We start from the raw sequence: 25935 nt of genomic DNA, 5'->3' as shown, positions 1-25935 counted from the left end.
GTTGCTCCCTGCTCCCAAACTCCCAACCCTGGGATGTGTAACCTAACTAATCTGAACTGCTGTTTTCTCCTATATAAATTAAAGATGCTTATTCCTTTCATACCTACATTTCATGGTTATTATGAGGTGAGAAAATGCTATATAATTTGAAAATCACTATGTAAACTATTATAGTTTTTATGAAAAGTACTAAAGAGTTAAAGCATTTCCTGAATTACCTAAAGATGCACAATAGTTCTAAAAACTTCAAACAGACAATAGTTTTAAGCCCTTTGAAGGCTGGTATGGTGTATGTGGGGTTTTTCTGTAGCTTTGCTTATTCCCAGGGAGTAACTTATACACTGAGAGATCTTGCTTGGCAATCAGATACAGACCTAAACAAAGAATTGTAGAGTACTATAGTAACCCATCACGGGAATTTTGGTTTGTTTCTCTTCATTTCTAGGATAACAGTTACTAAGATAGCACGAACAAGAAACACTGAAACATCTCATTTGACAAAACACAGTGGCCAGTGTATTGAGAGGAAATACTTAACACCTGTGTAACCGTGGACCAATTTTGTGTATCACTATTCTGATAAGATAAAATTTTATATCCATGAATAAATATAATTTCATGTTATTTTACTCTTAACACCAGTTAACGAAATATAATTTTAATATATGTGCACATAAAATATTTCTTATAACATTCTTTATTTCCATTTATTTATTTTTGAGACGAAGTCTTGCTCTGTTGCCCAGGCTGGAGTGAAGTGGCGCAATCTCGGTTCACTGCCACTTCTGCCTCCCAGGTTCAAGTGATTCTCCTGCCTCAGCCTCCCGATTACAGCCTGGGATTACAGGTGCCCGCCACCACGCTTGGCTAATTTTTGTATTTTTAGCAGAGATGGGGTTTCACCATGTTGGCCAGGCTGGTCTCGAATTGCTGACCTTTAGCGATTCACCCACCTCGGCCTCCCAAAGTGCTGGGATTACAGACATGAGCCACCACGCCTGGCCTATTTATTTATTTTGAGACAGAGTCCCACTCTGTTGCCCAGGCTGGACTGCAGTGGTGCAATCATGGCTCACTGCAGCCTTGACCTCCTGAGCTCAAGCAGTTCTCCCACCTCAGCCTCCCAAGTAGCTGGGACCACAGGTGCATACCACCATGGCCAGCTATTTATTTTATTTTTTATTTTTATTTTTTTGAGACGGAGTTTTGCTCTTGTTGCCCAGGCTGGAGTGCAATCGCACAATCTCTGCTCACCGCAAACTCCGCCTCCCGGGTTCAAGAGATTCTCCTGCCTCAGTCTCCCGAGTAGCTGGGATTACAGGCATGTACCACCACACCTGGCGAATTTTGTATTGTTAGTAGAGATGGGGTTTCTCCATGTTGGTCAGGCTGGTCTCGAACTCCCGACCTCAGGTGATTCACCCGCCTCAGCCTCCCAAAGTGCTGGGATTACAGGCTGGAGCCACCGCGCCCGGCCTATTTTTTTTTTTGTAGAGGCAGGGTCTCCCCATGTTGCCCAGGCTGCTCTTAAACTCTTGGGCTCAAGCAATTCTTCCAAAGCATTTGGATTACAGGCATGAGTCACTGTGTCCAGCCATCCAGCCAAAATATTATTATTTTTTATTTTTTTCAGACGGAGTTTCGCTCTTGTTGCCCAGGCACTGGAGTGCAATGGCGTGATCTCAGCTCACTGCAACCTCTGCCTCCCAGGTTCAAACGATTCTCCTGCCTCAGCCTCCCGAGTAGCTGGGATTACAGGCGCCTGCTACAATGCCCAGCGAATTTTTGTATTTTTGGTAGAGACAGGGTTTCACCATGTTAGCCAGGCTAGTCTCGAACTTCTGACTTTGCGATCTGCCCACCTTAGCCTCCCAAAGTGCTAGGATTACAGGCGTGAGCCACTGCACCTGGACTATTTTTTTAAATAATAATTTTTTTTCTTTTTCTTGTCCTCTACTCTGAAGAGAACTTGTAAACAAATTCTTTTAATACTCATTCTCTGTATTCACAATTATACATAATGGGATCATGTCAGTAATGTTTTATCAGAAAAACTAGCTTTTTGCAGTTGCTTTTTAGCAAAAAAGAAGAGAAAGTTTTCTACAATGTGCTATTGTTTGCTTAGCTGGTAATTCAAACCTTTTTTCTTTTTTCTTTTTTGAGGTGGAGTCTCAGTCTGTCCCCCAGTCTGGAGTGCGGTGGCATGATCTCAGATCACTGCAACCTTCGCCTCCTGGGTTCAAGCAATTCTCCTGCCTCAGCCTCCCAAGTAGCTGGGATTACAGGCACGTGCCACCACACCCGACTAATTTTGTATTTTTTGTAGAGACGGGGTTTCACCATGTTGTCCAGGCTGGTCTTCAACTCCTGACCTCAAGTGATCCGCCCACCTCAGCCTCCCAAAGAGCTGGGATTACAGGCGTCAGCCACCATGCCCAGCCCCGTAATTCAGATTTGAAACGGGTTTTCTCTCCTTTTTGCCTTTCAGAACGTGTCTCTGACTTGCATTTGAGATTTGACACAAACTCAGTTACAAACTTTGAAAATTTGTGGTTTCAAATAACGAACTGTACAAAATATTAAAAACCAGCTGGGCTCAGTGGCTCACGACTGTAATCCCAGCACTTTGGGAGGCCAAGGCGGTCGGATCACCTGAGGCCAGAAGTTCGAGACCAGCTTGGCCAACATGAAGAAACCCCATCTCTAATAAAAATACAAAAATTAATCGGGTTTGGTGGTGTGTGCCTGTAATCCCAGCTACTTGGGAGGCTGAAGCAGGAGAATCGCTTGAACCCGGGAGGCAGAGGCTGCAGTAAGCTGACATCGTGCCACTGTGCTCCAGCCTGGGCCACAGAGTGAGACTCTGTCTCAAAAAAAAAAAATTTTTTTTTGGCTGTTTATTCAAATATCAGGACAATACTGAACCAAGTGTTGAAGCTTAGAGTTTAAGATGGACAATACTGAACTGTTTGAAGCTTAGCTAGTTCAGTACTGTTCTGTCATCTGAATAAACAGCTGTTTTTACTGAACCTAACAATACAAGGCTAATCCAAACGGTTTTGTATATACTTCAGAAATGTGAATAAATGTAAAAGAACTAATTTCCATTGTGCTTTACTATGGTGCACAACATCTGTGACTTGAATACTAATCGGAAAAAGAATGCCAATAATCATTATAAAGTCTACTAATTTTAAGAATGTGTTTCATCATAGTTTAGTAAGAATAGCAGAGATTGATATGACTGTTTTTGTATATGCATTCTGGGAACTCCCATAATTGAATACAACTTCAAAAGGGCTAAAGCCCAGTGACCTCAAAACGAGGTTCACAGAACAGTACATAATGATGAAACCTGAAGCAATAAAACACCAATGAACTGAAATGTAAACATTCATGCTCTTAGGACATGGCATTTTCATTTTTCATTTTGTTTTGGACTGTTACTGGGCTTTCCTCAGACACCTTCCTTTCACATATTAAACTCTGTCTTTCCAGAAAAGCTTCTGGAATTTTTTTTGTTTTGTTTTTTGTTTTGGTCTCAAGGGCATTAGGGGAGAACCTAACAGGCTGGGGGCGAGCCCCACAGAGTTCAGCACACCGTTCCCCGCGGCGACACGCTACTTCTGAACGCAGGAGCGACTCTCCGTCCGGGCTCCCTCCGGGAGAATGGAGGCAAATGTACATTCGAGGGGCTCAATACCTGGAATTCGAAACGTCTCAGTTCCTCCGCCTTAGTTCCTCTTTTCCCGGGTTCGGAGGCCACCTGTGCAGCAGGGCACACCTGCCACTCTCATCGCCCTAGGAGCCGGCAACCCGCCGACAGCGGGCTCCAGCCCCGGGGAACTGGAGGCTGCGCGGAAGGAAGGAGAGTCGGGAGCGCGGCCGCTCGCGGGCTGGCTCAGGGGACGCCGAGAGGAGGCGCCGGCGCGCGCGGGCGGGGTGCGCGCGCCGCCGCCGCCGCGTCACCAGCGTGCGGCACGTGCCCGTGTTTACGTCCCTCGTGGAGCCGCCGACGTCAGCAGTCGAATGGCAACATTGTGGCGATGCTGAGGCGCAGAGTTTAGGAGACGGGTTCATCAGTCAGGCCGGCTCCGGGCTTTCTGCAGCAGCAGCAGCAGGGGCGGGGGCGGGGATCTTGACCTGGGCGAGCGACCGGGACGCATACAGCGCCGGCCTGACCCCGCGGGACCCGCGCCTCACCTCCGGAGCGCCGCAGACGCAGCTCCACGGCCTCGCGCGGGGGGCGGCGGGCGGCCGTGAGGCGCTGCGGCAGCGCGGAGCTTGTAAACAGATCCGGCCGCAGGTGACCATGTGAACTACCTGCTCCCGGGACGCTTATTGTCCTTCTCTCGATCCGCGCCACAAAGGAGCTCGGCGGTCGGGGCGCGGAGGGACAGGCGAACGAGCCGGGAGAGCCGGCCGGCGCACTAAGATGGCTGAAGGCGCCCGGCGAGGGTGAGCGGGGGGCGCGGCGCAGCCAGCGGGGAGTCCTCGGGCGGGCCGGGCCGGCGGCCCTTCCCCGCGGCGAGGAGCCGGAGCCACCATGTCGTTCGCGCTGGAGGAGACGCTCGAGTCGGACTGGGTGGCTGTGCGGCCCCATGTGTTCGACGAGCGCGAGAAGCACAAATTCGTCTTCATTGTGGCCTGGAACGAGATTGAGGGCAAGTTTGCCATAACCTGCCACAACCGGACGGCCCAGAGGCAGAGGAGCGGCTCCCGGGAGCAAGCGGGGGCGCGAGGGGGCGCCGAGGCCGGCGGAGCTGCGTCCGACGGGAGCCGCGGGCCCGGCAGCCCGGCGGGCAGGGGTCGGCCCGAGGCCACTGCCTCTGCAACTCTGGTTAGGAGCCGCGGGCCCCGGCGGAGCTCGGCCTGGGCGGAGGGCGGCTCTCCTCGGAGCACTTGCAGCCTTCTGGGGGACCCGCGGCTGCGGAGTCCTGGCAGCAAAGGGGCGGAGAGTCGTCTTAGGAGCCCAGTGCGGGCCAAACCCATCCCAGGTCAGAAAACATCTGAAGCCGACGATGCGGCGGGGGCAGCTGCTGCAGCAGCCCGGCCGGCGCCCAGAGAGGCCCAGGTGTCCTCTGTACGGATAGTGAGCGCCTCTGGGACGGTCTCCGAGGAGATAGAGGTGCTGGAAATGGTGAAGGAGGACGAGGCACCTCTGGCGCTCTCGGACGCGGAGCAGCCGCCGCCCGCTACCGAGCTGGAGTCTCCGGCCGAAGAGTGCAGCTGGGCCGGACTGTTCTCTTTCCAGGACCTGCGCGCCGTGCACCAGCAGCTGTGCTCGGTGAACTCGCAGTTGGAGCCGTGCCTGCCGGTGTTCCCCGAGGAACCTTCGGGCATGTGGACTGTGCTGTTTGGGGGCGCCCCCGAGATGACCGAGCAGGAAATCGACACTCTGTGTTACCAGCTCCAGGTCTACCTGGGCCACGGCCTGGACACCTGCGGCTGGAAGATCCTCTCCCAGGTGCTCTTCACCGAGACCGATGATCCCGAGGAGTATTACGAAAGCCTCAGCGAACTGCGGCAGAAGGGCTACGAAGAAGTACTTCAGCGGGCCAGGAAGCGCATCCAGGAGGTGAGTGAGTGAGCTCCTAGTCTGGGCTCTACTGGTCGCTTTTGGTTTATTGGCCAAACCAAAGGCTGGAGCCTCGGTCTCGGGTGTGCGCAGTAGGACGGTTGTTTTTCTGGACAAGCGGAAACCAAGAGGGGTTCCTGATCTACCTTGCCCTTCATCCGTCTCGGTGGCTGCTTAATTGACTCTCTGAAGGACCTTCGTCTTTATTTCCTCCCCCATTTATCAAAAGTAGTAAGTGCGCTCTGTGTACTACTCAGTACTGGTAATGCGCAATTAAAGCCACTAAGAAAAGTGTTCTGTAAGCATAGGCTACATGAGCATTTTTCTACCCCTAAAGCTCTTCCAGCAATAACTGCCCAGATGTCAACTCTTCTTTGTCCTTGTCACCTTTGTTTAAAATAGTTTGTCTTACGGAGCAAAGTTGATCTGTTTTGATTCCTCTTTGTGCAGTGTGGCAACCTACGCAAATTTTAAATTCATTTTTAAACGAGTGACCTAAGTGAAAAAGCACCTAGTGACTATCGGATGCAAATTTTTTTTAAAAGGTTTTTTAGAAGTGTTTTGTTTCTTTTTCTTTTTTTTTTTTTTTTTGGACTACCTCAGGTCTTTACAGATGGCTCAGGTTTCACTCCTGTTTTAGGGAGAAATAAAGATTCTGGGCAGGAATGTTCGTTGTATTTTTGTACTTACTGTAGAAGTACAAAAGCCTTTTCAAACTAATCCTTAAAATAACAAAAAAAAAGTGGAAGAAAGGGTCTGAATGGATATACATATGGGGCTCTAGAATGTGTAGGAAATGTGTAATTCATGCCTGCTCACTAGCTTCTGCTGAAGGAACTTTACTAAAAAAGTCTTTTAAAATAGACCTAGTTTTCCCTAATGGATACTACTACACGTAGTTTCTCAAAGCAAGTTACTGTTTTTACTATTAATGCAATTGAGATTGGTGGAGAAATGCACCCCCGCCCCCCGCGCCTTCTTTTTTTTTGGGGGGAAGCAGTTTTGCTCCGTCTCCCAGGCTGGAGTACAGTGGCACCATCTGGGCTTACTGCAGCCTCCCCCTCCCGGGTTCAAGCGATTCTCCTGCCTCAGACTCCTGAGTAGCTGGGACTACAGGTGCGCGCCACCACGCCCGGCTAACACGTTAGCCCGGCTACTTTTTGTATTTTTAGTAGAGACGGGGTTTCACCATCTTGGCCAGTATGGTCTCGATCTCCTGACCTCGTGATCCGCCCGCCTCGGCCTCCCAAAGTGCTGGGATTACAGGCGTGAGCCACTGTGCCCGGCCTGAAATGCCCCTTTTAATGGTGTTTATATTCCTAAGATTGTGTTGTTATCTGCTTATGTATATATAATAGTTGAACCTTGTTGTTAGACTAGGGAGCTAGAGCCTCATGTTTTTTTTGTAGAGTATTAGATATTTTTCTTTATTAGATTTGAGTATTTAAGAAATGTTTGTTTCTCACTTATACCATAGTACTCTCTTACAACTTCCCGAATCCAGATTTTCACTGCTTCCTGTTGGTTTACTGTATGCTAAATGTCACCCACTATAACATGATCCTAGAGTTCCAGGGATCTGTTTTTATTTCCCTTTTTTATCACCTCACTTCGGGAGTCTACCTTAAATTATTTTGAAGGAAGTGACAAATCTTAAGTGACCACATATATTCTCAGAAGTGTTTGGTTAATATTGACCTGTATTTCTCTTAAACTGCAAGAACCGTTAGTGCTTCTTTCTCTTATTAGATTTACAGATATATTTTTTAAAATACATATTCTTAAAAATCCCTTAATGAGTGGGCCTGTCTGATTGTAACTTTTTGGATACTCAGAAAAAGCGACTGTCAGGCCGGTCGCGGTGGCTCATGCCTGTAATCCCAGCACTTTGGGAGGCCGAGGCGGGCGGATCACGAGGTCAGGAGATCGAGACCATCCTGGCTAACACGGTGAAACCCCGTCTCTACTAAAAATACAAAAGAAAAAATTAGCCGGGTGTGGTGGCGGGCACCTGTAGTCCTAGCTACTGGGGAGGCTGAGGCAGGAGAATGGCGTGAACCCAGGAGGCGTAGCTTGCAGTGAGCTGAGATCATGCCAGTGCACTCGAGCCTGGGCGACAGAGCGAGACTCCGTCTCAAAAAAGAAAAAAAGAAAAAGAGAAAAAGCGACTATCTCCGGTTTTTTAATTCAAATGGGTCAAAAATAAGCTCTCAAAAAATATAATTTTCTAGAACTCTTTAAAAAGGGGATTACATTTTTTAAAAAATGTGTTCCTAATTAAGGTTCTCTTGACCATAACGATTTATTTTCTTTAACAGAAAATTATACTTTTTTTCTTTCTTTTTTTTTTTTTTTGAGATGGAGTCTCGCTCTGTCGCCCAGGCTGAAGTGTAGTGGCGCGATCTTGGCTCACTGCAACCTCTGCCTCCCGGGTTCCAGTGATTCTCCTCCCTCAGCCTCCTGAGTAGCTGGGATTATAGGCGTGTGCCACCTTGTCCGGCTAATTTTTGTATTTTTAGTAGAGATGGGGTTTTACCATGTTGGCCAAGCTGGTCTCGAACTCCTGACCTGGTGATCCGCCTGCCTCAGCTTCCCAAAGTGCTAGAATTACAGGCGTGAGCCACTGCACCCAGCCTCCCCCCGCCCCCTCCAAACAGAGTTTTGCACTACTGCCCAGGCTGGACTGTACTGGTGCAATCTTAGCTCACTGCAACCTCCACCTCCCGGGTTCAAGCAGTTCTCCTTGCTCAGCCTCCCAAGTAGCTGTGATTACAGTCGCCGCTACCACGCCTGGCTAATTTTTGTATTTTTGTAGTGACAGGGTTTCCCAGTGTTGGCCAGGCTGGTCTTGAACTCCTGACCTCAGGTGATCTAACTGCCTCGGCCTCCCAAAGTGCTAGGATTACAGGCGTGAACCACTGCACCCGGCAACTTCAATATTTGAAAAATAGCCATCAAGGACAACAAATAGTTTCAGTAATAATGCCTATCTTGACTTCTGCTGGAAGATTGTGTCTTTAGATTATATTGGGGGAGGGAGGGAAGTGTGGTGTGATTGACTGGTGATGTCTGCCATGGGCATGATAATGAAAGTGTATAGGATGCTAGCCATGTATTTGTCTTAAGCTAATTAAATTTAACTTTGCTTTCTTAATAGTTTGCAGTAACATTTTTTAAGGTAACATTTTTATAGAAGTTGCGCCATGTTTGTGTTATTCTATTGACTTAGTTTGTGGAATTGGCTATAGCTTTTCAAGCTAGGTTTATCTGATAAATCAAATACATTCTTGAGGATATGTTACTTTTGAGGATATGTTAGTTAGAATACTTAGTCCTTTGGTCACTTACAATACTTAGTCCTTTTCCTTCTTTAATTTCTATGAATCTATTTTTTTGGTCTTTTTTCCTACAGTATTCCTTTCCCTGTCCATTTAAAGGTTTCAACTTAAAATCACCTGTTTTTGTTCAAAATGGTTAGTAAATTGTTGAAAGTTTTTTTTGTTTGTTTGTTTTTAATAGAACAGACTGTACAACTAGATTGTAAGCTTTTCAAGGTCCTTGGCTTTGACAATACCTTGGAACTCTCTTCTTTGCCACCCCTAGTTCAGGACCACACATCTTGTGAGCACTCTTAATTAGTGGATAAAGGAAACTAGAGAAGTTTTTAAAATTAATTTATTCTTACTATTGCAAGAATTTAAAGGACTTAGAAGATGTGTCCTTTTAATGTGAAGTTGTAAGTAAAATTTTTATAAATTGATAAGTGTAAATTCCTCAAAGGACAGTGTTTTTAAAACGAGGAGAAATTTTCTTTTAGTACTTCAAAGGAAAATTTCTTAAAACATAAATAAATTCCTCAGTAAGAGGTTTTTACCTGGGGATGGTGAATTCCCTGTAAGAGGGGCTATAGATGGGTTTTAATGGGGTGTCCTGCCGAGTTTTATATCTGTGGGCATGTGTGCATTTTAGAGAGAAAGGCAATAATGTGAGTCACAGGAATGTTTTGGTTTCACAATGCGTTTAAAAGTTATGTTTATGCTATAATGTACATTATACTTCTTAGGGGCTAAATCCAAGTGAAAGGTGAAATTTGTTACTGGTATGTTTGACTTTGGACTTTTACAAGAGTTTACTATTGGAAGCAGTATTTATACAGTAGGCACTGAATCAGTCCTTAAATGAATGCAGGTGCCACCAAGACCTCTTTGAACAGTTCTCAGCAGTAGCCTTGGTTGTTGGTCAGAGCTGAGGTTTGTATTAGTGTATGTGCGTTGGTGGCCCATACTGCAGCTTAGGTTTGACCTGGATTTTATAAATAATGGTTTCTGTATAAGGACAGCTATTCTCAAGATGATTAACTGTGGTGCTTTAGATAGTAAACCTTAATTATGATGGTAGGCTTGATTAAGATCTAATCATCAGTGTTCATTTTGGAATTTATTATGTTTATAAAGATGTGCTCAATTCTAACTTCTCTTCTGTTGAAACCACGGTTTGGAAGTAGCATGTGTTTTCAAAATTATCCGTGTAAGCCACATAATAAATAGCCTGTTGAGTGAGTGGAGTCAGAAACACCTAGGTTGAAAATAGGACTAACCACTTCTGATGACCTGCTTAGTTATTTAACCTCTTTTAAAAAGGAAAGTGGGGGAAATAAAGGATGTCTTAAGATTTGAGTAAGACAGTATGAGAAAGGGCCTAACAAAGTGCCTGGCACTTGCTAAAGAGGCTTCCAGGAAGTGTTATTTTCCCTTTTTTCATGTAACAAGGATTATCTGGTTTTCCATTCAGCCCTTTTTGTGGGGACTGTAACTAATATTTATTATTCACTATCTGCTGAGATCAGTGGGTGTTTTATACCTATTTTACTGAGGCAGAAAATGAGACTTAAAGAGGTCCTGTGGACTTCACCAAGGCTAAACAGCTGAGTAACCAAGCTCCGATGAAAGCCTAGATTTGTCTTAATCCAAACGTGTGCCTTTTCTGCCATGCCTGTGGCCTGTTGGGGTTCTCAATCCAAGGGACTGTATTCCTTCCTTAAAGAGAAAGGATGTCAATCTCTACTCTTGAGAATTGGGGAGTGGTATTATTTTAAAATGCAGTCAGTTCAATAATGACTTTTTTTTTTTTTTTTTTTTAAAGACAGTGTCTCACTCTGTTGCCCAGGCTGGAGTACAATGGCAGTATCTCAGCTCACTGCAACCTCCACCTTCCAAGTTCAAGCAATTCTTTTGCTTCAGCCTCCCAAGTAGCTGGGATTACACGTGCATGCAAACACTCAATAACTGCTTTTGATTTAGGATAACTCATTTCGAATTAATTATGACAAGCATGAGGTAGGGCAGTCTGAATGTTGTGTTTTAGAGAAAGGTGTTGCCTAGTGGTGCAAGGATAGGTTTATGTTAGAGAAGAGTGCCCAATCGTGGGGAAGTTTTTTGTTTGTTTTGTTTTTGTATCTTAATGGCTAAGCTGGAAAACAGCTCCTGACTTCTGAGGTTATTTAACTGAAGGGGCAAGGGGCAAGGAGCTCTAGGAGGAAGTTTTGTTTAACAGGTGTCCTCCCAAGGATACCTTTGGGTCCTTAGAAAATAACTCTTCTAATTTTCTTGAAAACCTAAGATTAGTTTTAAAAGTCAAGCCCTGCTGAAACCCCAACTATAAACATTAGAGAAATGACAGTACTTTAGGAGTCTTGGGACACCACCTGTCTTTCACTGGGCCAGCAAGCCATGACCCATGATTACATATAAATAAATGGTGGAAGCAGGCTGCTATTTATAGGGAAGGATATAATATGATTCCAATGGAGAGAGCTGTTCTGTCTGGCAGTTCTTGTCTGCATTGACTGGAAGTATTGAAAAATAGGATATTACATGTTGAGGACATATGGGAGCTGTAGACTTTTAAGACAGAGGATATGTCAACATTGTAGCTTGATGCCTTGTCTAACCATGTTATACTCCCATGAAAATATTGCGAACTGCCCTTTTACTGTAAAATACAGTTAAAGAATAATGAAACTAAGTGAATTTGTGGGATTCTTAAAGTATTGATGAAAGACTTGAAAGTTGGAAACATTTACAATATTTTGATGCTAATCATTTTCTTCAATCCTGTACCCAAATGTACTTTTAGACAGTTTTTTGCATCACTGAAAAAGATGTAAGTATAGAAAAATGGATATATGCTTCTAGTTTAGGGCTTCTATAAAACAAAAACATGGAGCCTGGTAGCAGGATGTCACCCTTCTTGGTAATTAATTTGTGTAATGGTTTCTCTGCTTGCCACTTAACATCACAAGATGCCCAGTCCACCAGAGATTTCTTTCTTTTTTCTTTTTTCCTTTTTTTTTTTTTTTTGAGACAGGCTTACCCAGGCTGGAGTGCAGTGGTGTGATCTCGGCTCACTGCAGCCTCCACTGCCCGGCTTCTAGTGGTTCTCCTGCCTCAGCCTCCTGAGTAACTGGGATTACAAGCATGTGCCACCACACCCAGCTAACTTTTGTATTTTTAGTAGAGATGGGGTTTCACCCTGTTGGCCAGGCTGGTCTCGAACTCCTGACCGCAGGTGATCCACCTGCTTTGGCCTCCCACAGTGCTGGGATTACAAGCATGAGCCACCACACCTGGCCCAGATACTTCATAGACATGAAGTCTGGGGATGTTTCCTCTTTGCTAAAATGAGGTTAACTTAGACAACACTTCAGTGATATTATTATAAGGGAGTGTGTATGTGTGTCTGAGAGAGATGGGGAGAGAAGGGAGAAGATGGGTGGGAAAATTGGTTTGTCAAACATAGCAGCTGCTGTATTTGAATTAGCCATCTTATCTTTGCAAATTCTCACATGTAATTTTAATGGATCTGTTAACCTTCTCCATTGCTGCTTCATTTGACGTTTCATTAACTGTAAAATATTTTTGACAGTAGGTCTTGAAAGCACAAGATGAGCCCTCTGTTGCTCCATTGATGGTTAAATGTATGTGTGCCTATTTTTTTTTTTTTTTTTTTTTTTTTAGTAACGAGAAGTTTCCTGTGGCTCTTTTCACTCTCTAAAAGGCCAGGACCTGCTTCCTCTGAATCTGCCTGATTCACTCAGTTGTTGGTAGGAGAAAAATTATTAAGTTCCAAGGGTAAGAGACATAGGCACTGAAAACTAAATAACAGTTCTTGTAACTATTTGTTTTTTTTTTTTTTTGGTAGAGATGGTGAAGTTCATTTGGTTTTTCAGGCTTCTTTTAGGGGACTTAATAATACCAAGTAGCCTTAACACAGCATATCTAAGTTATTAAACTGCATAGGGGCAGAGAAGAATTTATCCAGCAAAAGGCCAGAAAATTTTGAGTTGTTTTCCTAAATGTGGGGGATTGTCCTTTATGTTTGTCCTTGAATTTTAAATTAAATATAATTACAATTCTATATAGTAGACTCTTTTTTAGACTGTAGCAAAGGTTCTATAAAATGGGCTGTGAAATAATGGGGCTGATGGGTTAGACATTTCACAGAGGAGGATTTTTAAGGATAAATATATGAAGTTACTTTAATGATTTGGAGTTTTATTTGTAACTTTCAGGTTTGAGGGTGGTGGCTAGGGTCTTAGTTTATTCAACAAATAGTAGTATAGGCACTGGGAAAATGCAGTGATGAACACTGTTTCTTTGGGAAGAAATTTTAAATAAAATTGGTCATGAAGTCATCCTGGTGCTTGGAGGTAGTTTGAAGCAGGGTGCTTTTTCAGGAGCATCCCACTACACTGTCTTGAGTGCTTCATGGAAAAAAAAAAATTAAATGGATATGGCTCGGGAAAAATCTGTATTTTTGTCCTGATTGTAATACGAGTTGTTTGACCTTAGGCTGTTGACTAGCCTTTTTGGGCCTTAGTTTTTAGTTTATAAAGTGAGGTAAGTATGGCCTCTTTTTAAAGGACCCACAGTAGTTGACAGGCACAGTGTGGCAAGGGTTGGGACCTGAGCAACTTGGTTTTTTTTCTTTTTTTGAGATGAGGCCTCACTCTGTCGCCCAGACTGGAGTGCAGTGGCATGACTTTGGCTCACTGCAACCTCCGCCTCCCAGGTTCAAATGATTATTCTGCCTCAGTCTCCTGGGTAGCTGGGATTACAGGCATCTGCCACCATACCCAGCTAATTTTTGTATTTTTAGTAGAGATGGGTTTTCACTGTGTTGGCCAGGCTGGTCTTGAACTCCTAAACTCAGGTATCCATCTGCCTCAGCCTCCCAAAGTTCTGGGATTACAGGTGTGAGCCACTGCACCCGGCCTGTATTCAGGTTTAGATCTCCTTGCAGTAAGATGACTGTTGAAATCACAGCACTTTTAATATTGCTAGTGTTTTTAGGCTTTGAGAAAGCCTAAATTCACTTTGAAGTACAGAGGGCATTTGAATATGGCAGTAGTGTTTCGTTTTGTGTGTGTTTATCCTTATATCCTTAAATCATTCATTACTTATACTTCAAATTTTCTGTTCTTTTTTCACTTCTACCTGTGGTTTTTAGTATTAAAACTGCTTTTCCTATCAGTTTTTGATAACTGAAAGTTTTACTTGCAAAGTGAATGCTTGCTTATTAAAATTATTTCTCTAGGCCTATCTTTCTACTTGCCGTCCTATCTAGATGAGTTTCTATCCACACCTATGGGGCCATAACTGGAGTGTGTATAAGGATGTATATAACAAGTTTTCAATAACCGCAATAGTTAGTTAACCTTTATTGAATGCTTACTGTAGGCCAAGCACTTTACAGAGATCTTTGTGTACATTATCTGAGTTAACACATAGATTAGACAGTAAGAGGTAGGATGCAAGCGAGTTTGAGACCTGACTTCTCCTTGTTAATATCTGTGATTTTGGGCAAGTTACCTGATGCAGTGCCTTAGCTTCTTCATCTGTAGAGAGATTAATACTGCTGCCTCATAGAGTGATTTAAAAATAGGTATGTTGGCTGGGCACAGTATCTCACGCCTGTAATCCCAGCACTTTGGGAGGCCGAGGCAGGCGGATCATGAGGTCAAGAGTTTGAGACTAGCCTGGCCAACATGGTAAAACCCTGTCTCTACTAAAAATGCGAAAATTAGCTGGGTGTGGTGTTGGACACCTGTAATCCCAGCTGACTTGGGAGGCTGAGGCAGGAGAATCACTTGAACCTGGGAGGTAGAGGTTGCAGTGAGCCAAGATTGCGGCACTGCACTCTAGCCTGGGCGACAGAGCAAGACACTATCTCAAAAAAAAAAAGTATGCTATAAAGCACTCAGAACAGTGCCTGGCATCTAGTAAACACTTGATAAATCTAAACTTTGATTAATATTTGTATCTACCTAAGAGATAAGGATTTTGCAGCAGAGGTAGAGAATTGGTAAATTTGCCTACATAACATATCTATTGTATGAAAGAACCAGATTCAAATCCAAGCCTGCCTTGTTAACCACTGGACTGTCTGCATCCCTGTAGAAAGAGAGTGAGGATAAGTGATAAATTTAAATGTTGTCCAATTGAAATATATGCTCAGTGTCTCAACAGTGGACAAAAGCAATAGTGCTTAGCTGATGATGTTTTTGGAAAATCTTAATTATATACATATACTGTAATTACCTTTTTTTGTTTGGGATTAGAGAATGATGCAATCCCAAAGGAGGCTACTTTATTTTTCCTTTTTATTTTTTGAGATGGAGTCTCACTCTGTCACCCAGGCTGGAGTGTGGTGGCGTGATCTCGGTTCACTGCAACCTCCACCTCTTGGGTTCAAGTGATTCTCCCACTTCAACCTTGTAGTCTCAAGTAGTTGGGACTACAGGCAGGTGCCACCACACCTGGCTAATTTTTTGTATTTTTTTGTTGTTGAAACAGGGTTTCACCATGTTGCCCATGCGGGTCTCAGTCTCCTGAGCTCAAGCCATCTGCCTGCCTCAGTCTCCTAAAGTATTGGGATTATAAACGTGAGCCACCTTGCCCGGCCCCTGCTATCACTTTTATTTCCTTTTTATTTTGTTTATTTATTTATTTATTTTTTGAGGCAGAGTCTTGCTCTGTTGCCCAGGATGGAGTATAGTGGCACAATCTCTGCTCACTGCAACTTCCACCTCCCAGGTTCAAGCAATTCTTCTGCCTCAGCCTCCCAAGTAGCTGGGATTACAGGCACCCGCCACCATGCCTGGATAACTTTTGTATTATGTTATTTTATTTTATTTTATTTTATATTTTATTTTATTTTATTTTAAATTTTATTTTATTTTATTTTATTTTATTTTATTTTATTTTATTTTATTTTAAGACAGAGTCTCGTTCTGCTGCTCAGGCTGGAGTGCAGTGGCAGAATCTTGGCTCACTGCAACCTCCACCTCCCAGGTTCAGGTGTTTCTTCTGCCTCTGCCTCCTGAGTAGCTGGGACTACAGGTACACACCACCACACCTGGCTAATTTTTGTATTTTTAGTAGAGATGGGGTTTCACCATATTGGCCTGGCTGGTCTCGAACTCCTGACCTCATGATCCGCCCACCTCGGCCTCCCAAAGTGCTGGGATTACAGGCGTGAGCCACCGCATCTGGCCTTTTAACTTTTGTATTTTTAGTAGAGACGGGATTTCACCAAGTTGGCCAGGCTGGTCTCGAACTCCTGGCCTTATTTCCATTTTAAATGATCCATAACATTGAATTTAGTCTTGTACTTTCCCCCTTTTTTTTGAGAAAGAGTCTCCCTCTGTCACCCAGGCTGGAGTGCAGTGGCACGATCTCGGCTCACTGCAGCCTCTGCCTCCCAGGTGCAAGCAATTCTCCTGCCTCAGCCTCCCAAGTAGCTGGGGTTACAGGTGCGTGCTACCACACCCAGCTAAGTTTTTTGTATTTTTAGTAGAGATGGGGTTTCACCATATTGGCCAGGCTGATCTCAAACTCCTGACCTCAGGTGATCCACCCGCCTCAGCCTCCCAAAATGCTGGGATTACAAGCTTGAGCCACCGCTCCGGCCTCCTTTTTATAATTATAGTAAATAATTACCTCACCTCAGTCCCATATAGAAAAAAAAAAAGTTTCTTACTAACAATTTTTCTGACTAGTCCAGAAGGGAGGACAGTTAAGGATGTTAATTTCTTACTTTATTTTCAGTTTAGAAATCCTGCCTCTTTATGTTTAAGAGAGGGTCTTGTTCTGTCAACGCAGGCTGGAATGCAGTGGTGCCGTCATGGCTCACTGTATGTAGCCTTGATCTCCTGGGCTCTAGTGATCCTCCCGCCTCAGTCTCTGGAGTAGCTGGAACTACAGGTGTGTACCACCACGTCTGGCTGACTTTTTAATTTTTATTTTGTAGAGAAGAGGTCTCACTGTGTCACCTAGGCTGGTCTCAAACTCCTGAGTTCAACTTATCCTCCCGCCTTGCCCTCCCAAAGTTCTGAGACTGCAGACATGAGCCACTGTGCCTGCCCTTTTTTTTCCCTCTTGTTAGGTGATGTGAATTTTGGTAGTGGGGTTGCTAATGAAAAGTTTATGAAAAGTAGGGTTAAAGAAATGAAGGACTAAGAAAAACGGTGTGAATTAACTTCATTATTGTTATTTTGTGTTTTTAGTAGAAATGGAGTTTTGCCATATTGGCCAGGCTGGTCTCAAACTCCTGAGCTCAAGCAGTCCTCCCGCATTGGCCTCCCAAAGTGCTGGGATTACAAGTGTGAGCCACCGTGCCTGCCCTTGTGAATTAATTTTAGAGTAGCAGTATTTACACTTGAAAATTTCATGGGAATGAATAACATTAGTTTGCCAAAAGGAAATGATATGCCAGCTCATAGTGAAGCTGCCTAGATGCTTGCTTTTGTAAACAGTATGTTATCAAGTCACTAGCTCCCTGTATAGCCTTGGAGTTGGCTCTTGAGCAGGTTTTACTCTGCATTGAGCCTTATGAGACCCATAACTTGAAGTAAGACTGTTTTATTTCTTGGTAGAAATTATCTTAAAGGAGATGAATAGAGGAACAGGTATTTATCTGAAGTATCAGCATGTTTTTGGGTTTAAAAATTGAAAACTTGAAGGAATTTCAAAATTTAGTAATGTTTTTCTCTTTTCATTTTGTCCAACTGCACCATTCCCCAGTTACTCTATTCAGGTTTTCCTTTTGTATTAAATTTCATCGTATTTTCAGTCTCCCTTGACTCAAGATTGGGATCTTTCCCTTAAGGAAAGATGAATTGACTGGCCTTGAGTAGAGGCCATGTGGGGCAGTGGTTCCTGAGTTTGAGTTAGGCTACAGGGGTTCATACCTCACTTCTACTTTCCACTAGCTTAATTCTTGGTAGTAACTGAGCTTTTTGCCCGTGGTTCTTCATCTCTAAAATGGCATAATAACTATATACCTACATCATAAGATTGTTAGGAAGAATGAAAGAATATACGTGAAGTGCCTAGCGTGGTATCTAATATAGAAACCGTCATAAATGTCAGCTGCTATTGTGATACTTTCTCATCTACTTTTTCCTGAAGCAACTCATACTGATGCTGGGTTCCTCCTAAACCCAAACTTGTTTGTACTAAAAACCATGTTTGTAATGGAAGCTGGTGCTGTACAGGTAAAATATTTCCAAGCCAAAACAATGTCAAAACAACAAGAAAAATCTAACGGGTTGATCTTCAGCCTCCTGTACCCTCCATAGGAACTCCTAGTACGTGCTTTCCCAAGTCCCTTGTTGCTGCTTCGTGTATACATTATTATATTCGTTGACATCACAGGACAGGTGGTCCTTTTGATACAGTCAGTTAGAACGGTGATTCTAGTATTTTTTCTTGTCAATTTTATTGATAGCTCTTCTCCATTTTTTTCTGTATTCCCCTTTACTTTGTTTGTAAGCGTCCCAGACAACCCTGATCACAATTGATTTGCAAATATTCCAGTTGAAATAACTATTAAAGAAATGGTAAGCATTAACCTCTGGAAGCCCTTAAAAATACCTTTAAATCTCCTTCAACAATTGTTTATTTAATAAATAGATCTTGTGTTAGGTATTTTTTAATTTTTAATTATTTTTCTTTTTTTTTTTTTGGCATGTGAAGTAAGAGCTATCCAGGTGCTTTTAACAGCCCCTCACACTTCACTAGAAATTTTACCCAACTATTAATTCTTTCTAATTATACCTACTTTTTTTTTTAATGTTGGCATTTCTGATTAGTATTTTCATACTTACTCTAGCAAGATGTTGTATTTTAATATCTTTCATTGCACTTTTACATGTTTACTGTGGTTTGGGGTAGCTTTGCAAAGTCTTAAGCATAACTTAAAATATTGTCTATGGTAAAAAATAAAGTTAAATGTGCCTTTAGGGTACAATATATTTAATAATTGAGAACTGCCTATAGTTCTTCACTTTTATTTCATTAGTGTGATTTTCAAAGGATCCAGATTTATATTTCTTAAGAAGAATATGTAGGTATTTGTATATGCTGATTTTTTTAACAAGCCAATTTATTTGACTGTGGAGGGTGGGGAGGAAGATTGGAAGAAAGTCAAGTTATTTGAAAATGCCCATTCCTGTTTGGTTGGGAAGGAGGGAAAAATGAATGTGATTTAAGATAGCTGGGCATATCTGTAGTTATTTCTTTATTATAAATATATTTTATTATACTTTGAGACAGAATATCCCTCCATCACCCAGGCTGGAGTGCAGTGGCACAATCATGGCTCATTGCAGCCTCAATCTCCTAGGCTCAAGTGATCCTCCCATCTCAGGCTCCTCAGTTACTGGGACTACAGCCATGCGCCACCATGCCCAGCTAATTTTTAACTTAATTTTGGGGGGTACATAGTAGGTGTATATATTTATTGAATACATAAGATGTTTTGATACAGATATGTAATGCATAATAATCAAATCATGAAACATAGGGAATCCGTCCCCTCAAGCATTTGTCCTTTGTTTTGCAAACAATCCAATTACACTATTAAATTATTATTGACTGTTGTCACCCTGTTGTGCTATCAAATACCGGGTCTCATTCATTCTTTTTTTTTTTTTTTTTTTTTTACCCATTAGCCGCCCCCACCTCCCGCTCAACTTCCTTCCTACCCTTCCCACACTCTGGTAACCATCATTCTACTCTCTATTTCGATTGTCTATTTCAATGAGTTAAATTGTCGTGATTTTTATTTTATTTTTTTTTATTTTTTTTTATTTATTTATTTTTTGAGACAGTTTCACTCTTGTTGCCCAGGCTGGAGTGCAATGGCAAGATATCAGCTCACTGCAACCTCTGCCTCCTGGATTCAAGTGATTCTCCTGCCTCAGCCTCCCGAGTAGCTGGGATTACAGGCATGTGCCACCACGCCCGGCTAATTTTTTGTATTTTTAGTAGAGATGGGGTTTCTCCATGTTGGTCAGGCTGGTCTTGAACTCCTGACCTCAGGTGATCTGCCTGCCTCGGCCTTTCAAAGTGCTGGGATTACAGGCATGAGCCACCATGCGCAGCCTTTTCTTCTTTTTGATATAGGCACTTATAGCTATAAGTTTCCCTCTTGGTACTGCTTTTGCTGTATCCCATAGGTTTTGGTATGTTGTGTTTCCATTATGATTTGTTTTAAGAAATTTTCCTTCTTAATTTCTTCATTGACCCACTGGTCATTCAGGAGCTTATTGTTTAATTTCCATGTATTTGTATAGTTTCCATAATTCCTCTTGTTAGTGATTTCTAGTTTATCTCATTTTGGTCAGAGAAAATGCTTGATAGTCAGGTTTTTTTTTTTTTTTTTTTAATGTTTTAAGGCTTGCTTTGTGACATAACATGGCCTGTCCTTGAGAGTGATAGATATGCTAAGGAAAAGAACATGTATTCTGTATCTGTTGGATGAAATGTTCTGTAAGTTTTTGTTAGGTCTGTTTGACCTATGGTGCAAATTAAGTCCAGTGTTTCTTTGTTGATTTTCTGTCTGGAAGATCTGTCCTGCGCTGAAAGTGGGATGTTGAAGTCTCCAGGTATTACTGTATTGAGGCCTCTCTCTCTTTAGCTCTAATATTTGCTTTATATGTCTGGGTGCTCCAGTGTTAGGTGCGTATATATTTAAAATTGCTATACCCTCTTGCTAAATTGACCCCTTTATCACTATATAATGACCTTCTTTGTCTCTAGTTGTTGTCTTGAAATCTATTTTGTCTAAGTATAGCTATTCCTGCTTTGTTTCCATTGACATGGAATAACTTTTTCATGTATGTCTTCATAGGTGAATGTGTTTCTTGTAGGTAACAGATCATTGGGTCTTGTTTTTTAATCCATTCAGTCCATCTGTGTCTAACAATTGGAGAGTTTAGTCCATTTGCATTCAGTGTTATTGATAAGTACCTTATTCCTGCCATTTCGTTGTTTTCTGTTTGTTTTGTGGTCTCCTCTCTCTTCTTTCTTCATGTCTTTTATTGAAGGTGATTTTTTCTGGTGATACTATTTAATTTCTTGATTTTTTTCTTTTTGCGAATCCATTGTATGTTTTTTATGTTTTTTGGTTTGAGGTTACCATGAAGCTTGCAAATACTATCTCATGACCCAGTATTTTAAGCTGATAACAACTTAACACTAATAAAGACTCTAATCTTAACTTTGTCTCCCCACTTTTTAACTTTTTGTTGTTTCTTTTGTTGTTGTTGTTTCTATATATCTTATTGTAAGTTGTCTAACCGTTATTTTTGATTGGTTCATCATTTAATCTTTTTTTTTTGGAGATGGAGTCTCGCTCTGTCACCCAGGCTGGAGTGCAGTGGCGCAATCTTGGGTCACTACAACCTCCGCCTCCTGGGTTCAAGCGATTCTTCTGCCTCAGCCTCCTGAGTAGTTGGGATTACAGGCATCCGCCACCAAGCCCAGCTGATTTTTTGTGTTTTTAGCAGAGATGGGGTTTCACCGTGTTAGCCAGGATAGTCTTGATTTCCTGACCTCATGATCTGCCCACTGCAGCCTCCCAAAGTGCTGGGATTATAGGCGTGAGCCACCGCCCAGCCTGGTTCATCATTTAATCTTTCTAAGATAAGAGTAGCTTACACACCACAGTTACAGTGTTATAATCTGTTTTTCTGTTTACTTACTATTACCAGTGAGTTTTGTACTTTCAGATGATTTTTCTTTTTTGAGACAGGGTCTCACTCTGTCTAGGCTGGAGTACAGTGGCATGCAGTGGAGTGCAGGCTCAAGCAGTCCCCCCATCTCAACCTCCCTAGTAGCTGGGGCCACAAGTGTATGCTACCACTCTTTATTTTTTTGTAGAAATGGGGTTTTGCCATGTTGCCCAGGCTGGACTCGAAATACTGGGCTCAAGTGGTCCACCCATCCTGTCCCCTGAAAGTGCTGGTAGATGACTTTTTTTTTTTTTTTTTTTTTTTTTTAAGACAGAGTCTTGCTCTGTCGCACAGGCTACAGTGCAGTGGCTTGATCTTGGCTCACTGCAACCTCCTCCTCCCAGGTTCAAATGATGCTCCTGCCTCAGCCTCCTGAGTAGCTGGATTACAGGTGCCCACCACCACGCCCAGCTATTTTTTTTTTTTTTTTTTTTTTTGTATTTTTAGTAGAGACGGGGTTTCGCAATGTTGGGAAGGCTTGTCTCAAACTCCTGACCTCGTGATCTGCCCGCCTCAGCCTCCCAAAGTGCTGGGATTACAGGCGTGAGCCATCACGCCCCAGCTTGGTAGATGACTTTTTTATTGCTCATTAATGTCCTTTTCTTTCTGATTGAAGTACTCCCTTTAGCATTTCTTGTAGAGCAGGTCTGGTGTTAATGAAATTCCTCAGCTTTTGTCAGGGAAAGTCTTTATTTTCTCCTTCAAGTTTGAAAGGATATTTTTGCTGGTATTCTATTCTAGGATAAAAGATTTTTCTTTCAGCACTTTATGTCATGCTGCTCTCTCCTGGTCTGTAAGGCTTCTACTGAAAAGTCTGCTACCAGATGTATTGGAGCCCCATTGTATATTATTTGTTTCTTTTCTCTCACTTCTTTTAGGATCTTTTCTTTATCTTTGACTGTTGGAAGTTTGATTATTAAATGCCTTGTAGTCTTTAGTTAAGTCTTCTTGGTGTTCTATAATAACCTTCTTTTACTTGGATATTGGTATCTTTCTCTAGGTTTGGGAAGTTCTCTGTTATTATCCCTTTGAATAAACTTTCTACCCTATCTCTCTCTCTCTACCTCCTCATTAAGGCCAATAACTCTTAGATTTGTCCTTTCGAGGCTATTGTTTAAATCCTGCAGGCACGCTTCATTGTTTTCTCTTTTTTTTCCCCTCTTGACTGTATTTTCAAATAGTCTGTCTTCAAGCTCACTATTTCTTTCTTCTGCTTGATCAGTTCTGCCATTAAAAGCCTCTGATGCATTCATTCTTCAATATGCCAGTTGTGTTTTTTAGCTCTGGAATTTCTGCTTGGTTCTTTTATTTCAATCTCTTTATTAAGTTTGTCTGATAGAAATCTGAATTCCTCCTCTGTGTTATCTTGAAATTCTTTTAGTTTCCCCCCAAAAAAGCTACTTTGAATTCTCTGTCTGAAAGGTCACATATCTCTCTCTCCTTTTTTTTTTTGAGACAGAATCTTGCAGTGGTGCCATCTCGACTCTCTGCAACTTCCACCTCCCAGGTTCAAGGGATTCTCCTGCCTCCACCTCCTGAGTACCTGGGATTACAGGCACCCACCACCACGCCTGGCTCATTTTTGTATTTTTAGTAGAGATGGGGTTTTGCCATGTTGGCCAGGCTGGTCTGGAACTCCTGACCTCAATTGATCTGCTTGCCTCGGCCTCCCAAAGTTCCGGTATTACAGGAGTGTGCCACTGCACCTGGCCACATATCTCTGTTTCTATAGGATTGGTTCCTGGTGGCTTATTTATTAATAGTTCATTTAGTGATGTCATGTTTTCCTAGATCATCTTGGTACTTATAGATGTTCATCTGTGTCTGAGCATTGAAGAGTTAGGTATTTACTGTGATCTGCACTGTCTGGGTTTGTTTGTACCTGTCCTTCTTGGGAAGGCTTTCCACATATTCTAAAGGACTCGGGTGTTGTGATGTAAGCTGTATCTGTTTTAGGGGACACCCCAAGCCCAATATTGCTGTGGTTGTTGCAGACTCATAAAGGTACCACCTTGATGGTCTTGGTCAAGATGTGAAAGAATTCACTGGATTACCAGGCAAAGACTCTTGTTCTCTTCCCTTACTTTATCCTTAACAACAGAGTCTCTCTCTCTGTTCTGAGCCATCTAGACCTGGGGGTGGAGGGACACAAGCACTCCTGTGGCCACCACCACTGGGACTGTGCTGAGTCAGACCTGAAGCCAGCACAGCACTGGGTCTCCCCCAAGGCCTCCTATAACCACTCCCTGGCTACCGCCTACGTTCATTCAAGGCCCTAGGGCTCTACAGTCAGCAAGTGGCAAAGCCAGCCAGCCAGGCCTGTGCCCTTCCCTTCAGAGGGAAGAATTCCCCCAGGTCCCTGGTGGGTCCTTTCTGGAAGCCAGGGACTAGGATCAGAAACCTTGGAAGTCTACCTGGTGTTCTATTGTATGGCAGCTGAGCTGGCACTCACACCACTAGGTGGAGTCCTTCCCACTTTTCCCTCCCCTTCCCAATGGCAGAGGAACCTCATCCCAGAGGAACAAGCCCAGGGGGAGTACTGGCAGACTGCTGCTGATGTTCCCTTCAGGCCCAAGGGCTCTTAAGTCAGTTTGTGGTGAATGTTGCCTGGCCTGGGACTCACCTTTCAACCACCCTTCAGGGCAGTAGCTTCTCCTATAGTCCAGGGCAGGTTCAGAAATGCCATCTGAGAGTCAAGTCCTGGAATCAGGGACCCCATGAGCCCACTTGGTGTTCTACCCCACCGTGGCTGACCTGGTAGCTAACCTGGTGCCAGGAATCAAGCAGAAGTAGTCTCGCCCCACCCCATAGCTACCACAGCTGAGAATGTGCTGAGTCTCGTAAAGGGTAATTTGCATCATCTTGCTCTGTCCTATTCCCCTTAGCTAACTTAAAAAATGTTTTTTAGGGATGGAGTCTAACTATGTTATCCAGGCTGGTCTCGAACTGTTGGCCTCAAGTGATTGTTCCTTTTTGGCCTCCAAAAGTGGTGGGATTACAGACCTGAACCACTGCACCTGTCCTTCTTTCTTTCTTTTCTGCGCCTGTTCACATTGTGCTGACCTTCCTGCCTTCCTCCCTCCCCCACCCTTCCTTTCATTTCTTTCTTGCTTGATAGGTTCTCCATCGCCTAGGGTTGCGATCATAGTTCACTGCAGTCTCAATTCTTGAGCTCAAGTCATCCTCCCACCTCAGCCTCCCTAGTAGCTAGCCGATATTACAGGCATGAGCCACCAGGCCCAGCCATAGCCAGGCCTTTTAAATCCATTATTTGCTGAAGTCGCTATACACAGTCCTATTTTTGCTCCATTATGTACACCATCACCACTGCCTTTTTTTTTTGGTTGTTAAGTTCCACATTTCTTATTTTATTATTATTATTATTATTATTTTATTTTTTTTTTTTTTTGAGATGGAGTCTCACTCACTCTGTCACCCAGGCTGGAGTGCGGTGGTGCGATCTCAGCTCACTGCAATCTTTACCTCCGAGGTTCAAGCGATTCTCCTGCCTCAGCCTCCCAAGTAGCCGTGATTACAGGCGTGAGCTACCATGCCCGGCTAAGTTCCATACTTCTTTCTAGGTAGGGCCAGATCAGGTCCGTTCCCTATAGAAAGTCATTTCTGACCACTGTAAGAAATCAGAGGCTGGACATGGTGGCTCATGTCTATAATCCTAGTACTTTGGGAGGCTGAGGTGAGCGGATTGCTTGAGTCCAAGAGTTCAAGAGCAGCGTGGTGAACATGGTGAAACCCTGTCTCTACAAAAACTACAAAAATTTGCCAGGCATGGTGATGTACGCCTGTGGTCTCAGTTGCTTGTGAGGCTGAGGTGGGAGGATCACCTGAAACCAGGAATGTCGAGGCTGCAGTAGGCCGTGATTGCACCACTGCATGCTAGCATGGGCAGCAGCGTGACCCTGTCTCAAACAAACAAGAAAAAATCAGAAATTGTGTTAGAAATTCAGAAATCAAAGAGGCTTTATGTTGACAGCTGATATCATCCATAACTGCCACCCTGGTTTTTCTCTTTACAGACCCCTCGTGCCCCTCAAAGTGCATTGTAAGTCCCTAAGAGATGAAAACAGATTATCTTTTTTTTTTTGGAGACGGAGTCTCACTCTTGTTGCCCAGGCTGGAGTGCAGTGGTGCAGTCTCGACTCACTGCAACTTCTGCCTCCTGTGTTCAAGCAATTCTCCTGCCTCAGCCTCCTGAGTAGCTGGGATCATAGGCATGCACCCCAACACCTGGCTAATTTTTGTGTTTTTAGTAGAGACAGGG

At 43.3% G+C, this 25935-nt stretch overlaps 1 protein-coding gene and 1 long non-coding RNA gene across 5 annotated transcripts in view; one reads left to right on the top strand and one right to left on the bottom strand.

The window, feature by feature from the left end:
• The window catches only part of LOC109023884 (uncharacterized), a 122078-nt gene extending 118115 nt beyond the window's left edge, over window positions 1–3963 (bottom strand). The window contains exon 1 of one of the 3 annotated variants that reach the window (XR_004067760.3): window positions 3704–3963. This is a non-coding gene — a long non-coding RNA (uncharacterized lncRNA). The remainder of the gene's footprint in view (window positions 1–3703) is intronic. The other 2 variants (XR_010131732.1, XR_004067759.3) reach the window with 2 other exon arrangements.
• Window positions 3964–4022: 59 nt separating this feature from the next.
• The window catches only part of JMY (junction mediating and regulatory protein, p53 cofactor), an 88709-nt gene continuing 66796 nt past the window's right edge, over window positions 4023–25935 (top strand). Inside the window, exon 1 of one of the 2 annotated variants that reach the window (XM_031003463.3) lies at window positions 4023–5578. In XM_031003463.3, the coding sequence (XP_030859323.2) occupies window positions 4547–5578 (1032 nt within the window). In that variant the 5' untranslated portion in view covers window positions 4023–4546. The remainder of the gene's footprint in view (window positions 5579–25935) is intronic. The other variant, XM_055366962.2, reaches the window with a different exon arrangement.

This window comes from Gorilla gorilla, chromosome 19, assembly GCF_029281585.2.
Source record: "Gorilla gorilla gorilla isolate KB3781 chromosome 19, NHGRI_mGorGor1-v2.1_pri, whole genome shotgun sequence".
In the NCBI taxonomy this organism is placed as follows: domain Eukaryota; kingdom Metazoa; phylum Chordata; class Mammalia; order Primates; family Hominidae; genus Gorilla; species Gorilla gorilla.
Note: the sequence above shows the minus strand (reverse complement) of the source record. Positions and strands in the feature narration are given on the sequence as shown.